This window comes from Penaeus chinensis, chromosome 20 (assembly GCF_019202785.1).
Source record: "Penaeus chinensis breed Huanghai No. 1 chromosome 20, ASM1920278v2, whole genome shotgun sequence".
NCBI classification, from domain to species: Eukaryota; Metazoa; Arthropoda; class Malacostraca; order Decapoda; family Penaeidae; genus Penaeus; species Penaeus chinensis.
This window is the reverse complement of record NC_061838.1, coordinates 10572820-10582819: the sequence shown is the minus strand read 5'-3', so window position 1 is coordinate 10582819 and position 10000 is coordinate 10572820. Positions and strand designations below refer to the sequence as shown.

At 42.1% G+C, this 10000-nt stretch overlaps 1 protein-coding gene across 1 annotated transcript in view; it reads right to left on the bottom strand.

Annotated features, from left to right (window-relative positions):
• Positions 1–10000, bottom strand: part of LOC125035891 (RNA-binding protein 25-like) — a 103016-nt gene that overhangs the window by 57583 nt on the left and 35433 nt on the right. Inside the window, 1 exon segment of the mRNA XM_047628202.1 lies at positions 4584–4590. Within this exon segment, the coding sequence (XP_047484158.1) occupies positions 4584–4590 (7 nt within the window).

Sequence of the window (10000 nt, the reverse complement as noted above, 5' to 3'; positions counted from 1 at the left end):
GAGGGCCGGCGTCTCTTACGTCACGTGTGTCAACAAACCGCAAAATAATCCATAAATTAAAGGAGGTGTGATAGCCACTTAAAAAAAAAGAAAAAGAAAAGAAAGAAGAATAAAAGGAAAAAAAAAAAAAAAAAAAGAAAGAAGAAAAAAATAGGAGGTAGAGAGAACATGAAAGATGGTTGAGGAATCTGTCATAATTATAACAATGAGTAGAGTGATGTTTTTTATCATTATTATCATCATAACACATCACTATTATTATTATTACTATTATTATTAGTAGTAGTAGCAGTAGTATTAGTATTGTTACTATTATTATTATTATTATCATTATTATTATTATTAATATAATTATAATTAGTAGTAGTAGTATTATCGTGATCATCATGATCATCATCATTATTATTATCACCCTCATTTTCAATATTATTATCATCACCATCATTTTCAATATTATCATTATCACCATCATTATTATAACTATTATTATTATCATTATTATTATTATAGCTGTTGTTGTTGTTACTATTATTATTATTATTATAATCATTATAATCATTATTATCATCATCATCATCATCATCATTAATATCATTGTCATTATCATTATTTGTATTAATATTATTGATATTAATGTCATTATCATCATTATCATCATTATGATTATCATCATTATGATTATCATCATTATGATTATCATCATTATGATTATCATCATTATGATTATCATCATTATGATTATCATCATTATGATTATCATCATTATGATTATCATCATTATGATTATCATCATTATGATTATCATCATTATGATTATCATCATTATTATCATTATTATCACTATCATTACTATTATTATAGTCACTATCATTATCATTATCATCATTTTGCAGATATTTCTATAAACACGAGATATTTTCACTGATTCATCGTGATTCCTTTCACATATTTCTAAGAATGACTTTTGAAGGAAAACACGAAAGCCACTTGTTTTCTTTTTTGTCTTTACTGAAAAAAATATTGGAATATTTTTATGCATTAGATTGGCATTTATTTTATTTTTTCTTTAAATGATTAATAAACACTCAGGATTTCTCTCTCTCTTTCTCTCTCTCTCTCTCTCTCTCTCTCTCTCTCTCTCTCTCTCTCTCTCTCTCTCTCTCTCTCACACACATTCGTAAACAAACACATAAACATGCACACGCACACACACACACACACACACACACACACACACACACACACACACACACACACATACACACACACACATACACACACACACACACGTACACACACACACACACACACACACGTACACACACACACACACACGCACGCACGCGCAACCAACAGGCAACCAAACACACCCACACATTTTTTTCTGTACATAAAGCTCATTCTAAAAATGTGTGTGTGGGAGACTCAGCGAAGAGTAAGAAGAAGAAGAAGAGAGAGAGAGAGAGAGAGGCGATGGTGTACGTGTGTGTGCATGTACGCGTGTGTGCGTGTGTGTGGGCGCGCGCGTGTGTGAGTGTGCGAGAGAGAGATATGGTTCAGGGGTGAATCCAGAGCGGCCTTGTATTTTCTATCATATACAGTCGTGCTGAAAAAATCAATTCACATCCCCACCACCTTCGTTTTTCCCCTCCCCTCCCCTCTCTCACAGCGCATCCCCTCGCCGGCCGTGGGTGCGAGATTGGACCTTGGGGCGGGAGGGCGTAAGGGCCAAATCGGACGGATCTGGCAGAGGGCTTCCGCGCCGAATATGAGTCGGAGTGTATTTTACATAGAAAAGTTTCCATTGAGTGTTGATAGACTAGTCTTGTCCAGCTGAAATTGAAGTTTGGGTTGTGTCGGGGATACGAGAGAGAGAGAGAGGGGAGAGAGAGGAGGGAGAGAGAGGGGAGATAGGAGGAAGGAGGGAGGAGAGAGGGGAGAGGGGAGATAGGAGGGAAGAGGGAGAGAGAGGGGAGACAGGAGGGAGGAGGGTGAGGAAGGGAGGGGAAAAGGAGATAAAGACGGAAGGAAGGGGAAAGAGGCAGGACTGACCCCTCTTGTTAGGCCATGTAAGTGGGGACGGCGAGCCAATGTCGAGCTGTGACGGGGGAGGAGAGGGGGGGGGGGGGGGCTGGTGAAATTCGACTCTCCTCGAGGATGATGGAATAACGCAAATTCAATAAGTGCGCTTCGAAATAATATCCTCTGAGGTGTCTCGTTTACCTATTTACTTCCCATTCAATCATTATTTATAAATCTAAGAATACAAAACTGGAAAACAAACAAACAAACCCACAAAAATGAGGACTGGTTGTGTAATGGATGAATCTGAAGTAGAATGCATTCGGATAACAACGAGCCTAAAGTATTATCAGTGCCGAACCTATTTTGTTTGTCGTAGTCTAGACGTCCCCGTTTTTTTTTTTTTTTTTTTTTTAAGAAAAAACACATACATACAAAAAACAAAAACAAATCGCAAAAAAAAACAAATAAATAACGAAAGAAGAGAATAAGTACATCCAGCGCGGGTACGACGCACGCGGAATAGACACGATTCTCTCTCTCTCTCTCTCTCTCTTTTTTTCCTCTCTTTTTCTCTTTTGACGGACGACCGGGCAGTGGGCGGGGGAAGGAGGCTGGACACCCGCTATTGAAGACTGTCCAGCGACACTGTGAGGGGAAATGGTCCCCTCTTTCACCTCGCGCCAGGCACAAATGAACATGGAAATAGAATGACCCCGCGACTCCTATGATTTTCTGTGTGCGTCTGAGGCCTTCGCTTTGCGGGATTTTACTGCCTTTTTTTAAAAATGCCAGATTCAGGTTACTGATTTACGGTAGTTCACACACACGTAAACATGGTGCAGGTGCGTATATAGATAAATAAATAAATGAATGTGTGGTTATATATATGTATATATATGTATGTATTTAAGTACTCAATAATACACACACACACACACACACACACACACACACACACACACACACACACACACACACACACACACACACACACACACACAAACACACACACACACACACACACACACACACACACACACACACACACACATATATATATATATATATATATATATATATATATATATATATACATACTGTATATATGCATATTTAAAAATATACATATGTGAGTGTGTGACCGCGCGCACGTGTATATGCCTTCTTGCAATATTTAATGAAATGATCATTCTCTAGAATCATGTTTCAAACGAAATATGTATAACGAGAGCAACCATTTTTTACTTCGCTCTTTTCACGCTTTCCTTCACCATGAGTCCACGCATTTAACGGAACGACATTAGTAATGATAATGATAAGAGTAATTATGGTAATGATAATAATAATGATAACGACAATAATAATGATAATAATAATAAAAATAATAATAATGATAATAATAATGATAATAATAATAATAATAATAATAATAATAATAATAGTTAAATGAAAATAATAATAACAATAATAATTAAATGAAAATAATAATAGTAAAAATAAATTTAACAGTAATGATAATTGCAATAATAACGAAAATACTGCTACCACTAATACTAACGTGTTAATAATAATAATAATAATAATAATAATAATAATAATAATAACTACATAGATAACACTGATAATAATGATAAATAAGGAAGTACTAAGATAATGGCGATAAATGAAAACACTAATGATGAAATCCGAACTCACAATCTTCTAACAAATGAAAAAAATTAAAGAAAACAAGAAGATCGCTTTCCGCCATATCTCCCCGCGAGCAAAATCAATGCGGACCATTTTCAACTCCAGAGAACTTTCGTAACAACTTCATCAATCCCTCAGCTATCATCAGTTTCCAGCAGCTATTCAAGCCTAAGATTGGTTATTGATAGACTCACTGAACAAGCCATCAATTTCCCTTCCGTGTATTAAAAAAAAAAATGTGTTGAATAAAACGCCGCTGTCCCTTCCCTCGTTGAGACATAATTGATGTTGGTGGGTTGCTGGAACCTCGCTCTCTCGCTATCTCTTATTTAACGGGTTTTCCATCGAATTTAGAGTTATTTAAGGTCTTTTGGAGTGTTTGGGATATCGTGTCCTGAAGATAAAATTGACATGGGTCTAATTCGTGCAAGGAAGTTGATGAAATGGGATCCGTTTATTCAGGAATAATTGCCAAAGACCTCTCTCTCTCTCTCGAAGAACGCGGTGTTGCCCACTGAGGGGTCACTAATTGCTGTCCACTTCATATGGCAGTCCCAATTGACCGATGCCGGTACGGGGGAGAGGGGGGGGAGGGGGATGAGGATTGGGTGGGGGGTGGGGGCATAGGCTGATTTTTATCTGAATATAGGCCTACTGGACGCTAACAGTATTCCGGGCCCACATGGGACGAAGGTTGAGCTTTTTATCCCGAAATGCTGTGACTGTTTCTCCATTCTCGGTGGGGAAGCTCATTACTTTTTTTTTCTTTTTTCGTTTTAATAGCTGCGCAGATCTAAATTATATATACACATATATACATATATACGTAGTTGCATATATATATGTATAATTGTATATATACTAACCACATATATACTAATATTACGACAATTTAGGAAAATTAGTTATCCCCACTCTATGTATCGTCTTTTTTTTTCTTCCATTCCATCTTTTATTATTCTTTTAATTTCATTACACATATCTCCTCTCTAGCATTAATGTTCTTCATCTATTTCTTTCTTAATTTTCGTCTTCCTTTAGAATGGCGCTTCCACACATATGTTTGTTCCATACACACACACACACACACATACACACACAAACACACACATACACACACATACACACACACACACACACAAACACACACATACACACACACACACACATACACACACATACAGACACATACACAGTGCGTGTGTGACCGTGCGCGCGTGAATATGCCTTATTGCATACACATACACACACATACACACACATACACACACATACACATATACACACATATCCCCCCCCCTCCTCACCTTTTCTCCCAAGAGTAAAGGTGAGGTGGAGGGGAATCAGGGAACTCCCTTCCCCTCTCCCCACCTGCCTCCTGCCCCTCCCCCTCCCCAACCCCCTACCCCCCTGCCCCTCCTCTTCCTTCCCCCAACTGCCTCTTACCCCTCCCCCTCCCCAACCTCCTACCCTCCCAGGAGAAAACCCCTTCCCCCAACTCCCTCAACCCCTCCCCCTCCCCCCTTAGGAAAACCCGAACCTCAACGCTCTAGAGATCACTCCCCCCTCCCTCGCCTTCCCCTCAGAAGCCTCCTCCCTCTCCCCCCTCCTACTGAAGACCCCCACTTTACTCCAACCCCCTGAGAAAAGCACCCACTCCCTCCCCCTTTAAAGGAATCCCCCACCCCCTCCCCCCCTTAAAGAAGGCCCCCCACCCCCTTTCCCGCTTAAAGAAGGGCCCCCTCCACCCCCGTCACCCCACCCCCACCCCCCCACCACCACCCACGAACCGCCCCTTTTGACGCGCTGTCACTCAGGGCGGCGGGCGTGAGCTGCTGTCTTTTAGCTGTCTCTTTGGTGCATAAATCATGTAGCGGCCGCCAGATGGCACCGTGAATAAAACAGGGGCGGAGGGATGCTGGTTGAGGGTGGGGTTGGGGGTGGGGTGGGGGTGTGAGGAAGGGGAGGGTGAGGGAGAGGGTAGGAAAGTGGAGGGGAGAGGGGAAGGGGAGGGTGAGGGAGAGTGGAGGGGAGGGTTAGAATAAGGGAAAGGTGGGTGGAAGGGAGTGGGGAAGGATGAGGGTGGGAGAGGGGAGTGGGGAAGGGAAGGAGGAGGGAAGGAAGAGGGGAGCGAGGAGGGGAAGAATTAGAGAGAAGGGGGGCTGGGGTTAGGAATGGGGAAAAGGAGGGTTAGGGATAGGGTGGAAGAGTGGAGGGGAGTGGGGGAGGGGAGGCTTCAGGTGAGGGAAGAGAGAGGGGAGAGCCATAATATATATATATATATTTTTTTTTTTTAGTCCATTTGGATTTTCATCTTTTATCTTTTCATTTATTTCATCTCATTATTACCATTTTTCTACAAAGCGGGGGAATGAGAAGGATGGAAGAAAAGAGAGAGAGAGGATATGAGACAAGAAAAGGAAACGACATCAATATTTTTTCTTTCTTTTTCTATTCCCTCTCTTCCAAACACACGTCTCTTCCCACACCTATAGAATCTCCACTCTCTACTTTCCCCTCGCTCTCCCCTCCCCTCTCCCTTCCTTCCACTCATCTCTCTCCCTCTCCTTCCCCCTCATTTTCATTCTTTATCTATTCTTCTTTACCCTCTCTTCCCCTCACTTCTTTTCTCTCTTCCCCTTTTCATTCTTTCCTCCTTTTCATTCTTTCCTTTTCATTCTTTCTGCTTATTCATTCAATTCTCTATCCCCCATCTTCCTCTCGCTTCTTCTCCTCCTTTCCTTTTCTCTCTCCTCATCGTCATTCTCTCTCCCCAGTTCCCATCTTCACTCTCCTTAATTCTTCCTTTTTTTCCTCATTTTCTCTTTCCCTTCTTGTCTTCCCTCTTTTCCTCGTTTTTTTTTTTTCGTTCTCTTTCGTTCTCTTTTCTTCATCTCTTTTTCCTCTCCCCTCTATTGTTGTTCATTTATCATTTTCTAACATATTTTGTCGACCTCGCTTAATTAACCTTATCGGCTGGATTTTGTAATTAAGCCTAATTTATTATTTGTTGGAATGAATTTATTAAGACAAGCAATGCTAGTGGGGGATTTATCGACTGTCATTCGGTCTGTCAGTCTGTCTATCTGTCTGTCTGTGTCTCTGTGTCTCTTTGATTCTGCCTCTTTCAATCTCTCTCTCTTTCTCTCTCTCTCTCTCTCTCTCACTCACTCCCCCATCCTTCTCTTTCTCTATACACTCCCCCCACCCCCGCCATCATCTCTCTCTCCCCCCCTCCCCCCCTCATCCCCCATGCACCCCATTTTCTTTCTGATCATTTAACGTATTTACGTAGTTTATCCGCTTACACCTACTCTCTTTTTATCCTCCTTCTTTCCCCTCTTCATCTTTCCTCTTCTATCTGCTCCAATCCTCTTTGATGCCATGATCAAAATCTACCTGTTCTTGTCCTCTATTTGTATATTTTTCTATGTATTTTTCTTGTTCTTTCTCCTCCTTCTTCATTTTCTACTTTTCATCTCTTTTTTTGTTTTGTTTTTTTCTTTTTTTTCTTTTCTTTTTCCCGTTTTCCTCTCTCCTGCTGTTCCTCCTCTCTCTCCTCTGCCTTCTTCACTGTGTTATTTAACTCGGTCTTTATCGCCTTTTGTTTTATCACTTCCTTCCACTCTCTTTCTCTTTGTCTTTCTTTGTCTTAATCAATTCTCTCTCTGATTGATTTCTCTCCATTTTTTTCTTCAAATCACACTTTTATCGATCTCTCCCTTTTATCCTTTTAGATGGTCTGACCTTTAACAAAATAGCCTTTAATTCCGAGATATCTCCTTCTCCTCTCTAAACTTTCCCCTCTTTTATCTCCCTTTCTCGCCTCCCCTGTCTTATCCTCTCCCTTTATCATGTCTCCTCGTATTTCTCTTTCGCATCCTCTGTCTCTGTTCCACGTGATCCCTCACTTCCCCTCTTCCTCAATTCTCCCATTTCTCTCTTTCTTGTATTCGTCTTCTCTCTTTTCTTTTTTCTCTCTCTTTCTATCTGCACTTCCTTCATTCCTCTCACCCTCCGTCTTTCATCTCTCCCTCTCTCTCCCTTTCTCGCCTCCCCTCACCCTCCGTCTCCCATCTCTCCCTCTCTCCCTCTCTCGCCTCCCTTCGCTTCCCCTCACCCTCCGTCTCCCCTCAGCTGCACCTGCTTATCTTGCAGTAGTGGACGCAGGCGAAGGCCAGTCAGTGTCCATTTCCTTTTCTATTTTCCCTCCCAATATGGTTGACTGAATATCTTGGCCGGGGAGTCTGGCACGTCGAACTGGAAATATTTTTCTGGGGCTCGATATTCTCCCCTCGCCCCCTCTCTCTCTCTCTCTCCCTCTCTCTCTCCTTCTTCGCCTCTCCTTCTTCCTCTCCCCTACTTCCCCTCTCCTTCTCCCTCTCCCACTCCCTCTTCTTCTCCCTCTTCCCCACTCCCCCTCTCCCACTCCCTCTTCCTCTTTCTCTTCCCCACTTCCCCTCTCCCTCTCCTCTTCTGTTCTTTCTTACCTCCCTCCCTCCATTAGTGTACTTATATCCACCCTCCTTACCTCCCTTTCTTTTAATCCCTTCCTGCTTTCTCCCTTGCATCCTCCTTCCCTTCCTCTTTTCCTTCCCCCTCTCTCTCCTCCCTTCTTCCCTTTTTTCTTTCCTCTCCTCCCCTCTTTGCTTCCTTGCATACTGCCTTCTTCCCCTCTTTCCCATTCCTCCTCTTCCTTCCTTTCCCCTCCCTTCTTTCATGCCTCCTCTTTTCTTCCTCTCCCTCTCTAGGTCTTTCCCCTCCCTCCTCCTTTCTTCCCCTCCCTCTCTAAGTCCTTTCTTTCCCCTCTCTCCTCCTTTCTTCCCTCTCCCTCTTCCCCTTCTTTCTCCCCCTCCCCCTCCCCCCTCTCCGCCTTCGTCTCGGGCGAATCTTAGTAAGCATCAGATGTATTTGACTTATTTATGGCGCGTTTTTATTTTCCTTTCCTTGATTTTTCAGTCGTCGATTCATCCCCCCGTCTGCTGAATTAAGGAGAAGTGTGTGTGCGGCTGAATGATAACTATAAATAAATAGATAAATAAATGAATGAGAACGCGAAAGAAAGAATAATTTGTTGATTTAAATGTATGTATTCTGAGAAATTCACGCGCTGGCAACTCACCAATGGTACACCTAAATGAACTGACTGGAAAAGAAGCGACACAAAGGGCCTTTCCCTCCTTGAGTTCTGAAAAAGACCAACCCAAAATAGACCTTAGGAACAGGTGACATAAGATCCGAAATCGACTTTCCGAAAAATGGAGTCAAAATTCCCCGCCCTTCTCGCCCTCAGCAACTCGAGATCCAGCTCGTCATTTTCGATTCACAAACATTGGCTTTTTATTGGCCAGTTTCGAGAAGCAAGAGGACGTCAAATTCCAGATCCAACATCAAATAGCATCTGCCTTGTTTTATTATTCTATTTTCCCCCGATGCTTCGATAACTTGCGTCAAAAGGGGGGAGAAGAAGAAGAAGGAGAAGAAGCAGAATTATTGATCGTAATCCAAACAAGAGAGAAAGAAATGAAGAGAAAAGAAGTAAAGAGACAATTAAAATTGTTATTTTTTTCGACACAAAGAAGGATCAACTTTTTTTTTATTTTGGATTCTGGAATTATGTCAATCAAGTGGCTTCTAATGAAGGTAATTTGATTTATCCCCCCCCTCCCCCCTCGAGGTGTAGCTCCCTTGTCCAAAATGCAATTTAGAGTTTCGGTGAAATTTTTGGTTGATATCTGAAAGTATTTAAAAAGAGAGTAAAGCGATAAATTTTGTTAGATCATTAGGTGGGATCTTCAGCGCGGGTGTGTGCGTATTCTGAGAGGAGGAATGAGAGAGAGAGAGAGAGAGAGAGAGAGAGAGAGAGAGAGAGAGAGAGAGAGAGAGAGAGAGAGAGAGAGAGAGAATGGCTAATATCCATCAAAATGTGGATGACTCACAAGAATAGTGTCTTTATTATCACCTTTCAGTAAGTATTTACAAACATAAATAAGATTGTCCCTGGGGTAGCAAGTTCTTCACCACGGGGCACTCAAGACAATGATGGTGGAGAGTATTGGGAAGATCGCACAATTTGCAAGACGGATAACGGGGCACGTCCTCTGCCTGAGACACCTGCCACACTGGCCGGTACCCAACCGAAGCCTAGTACTGGGAGTCACAGATCACAACTCCGTTCAGCCCCCTCTGAGTGAGGAGAATGACAGCATCCGGGAGGCCATGAAGCTCACAATAGGTAGAGTTTGAGGAGTTCTAGAGCAATCCATCCGCCACCCCCTGGCGACTC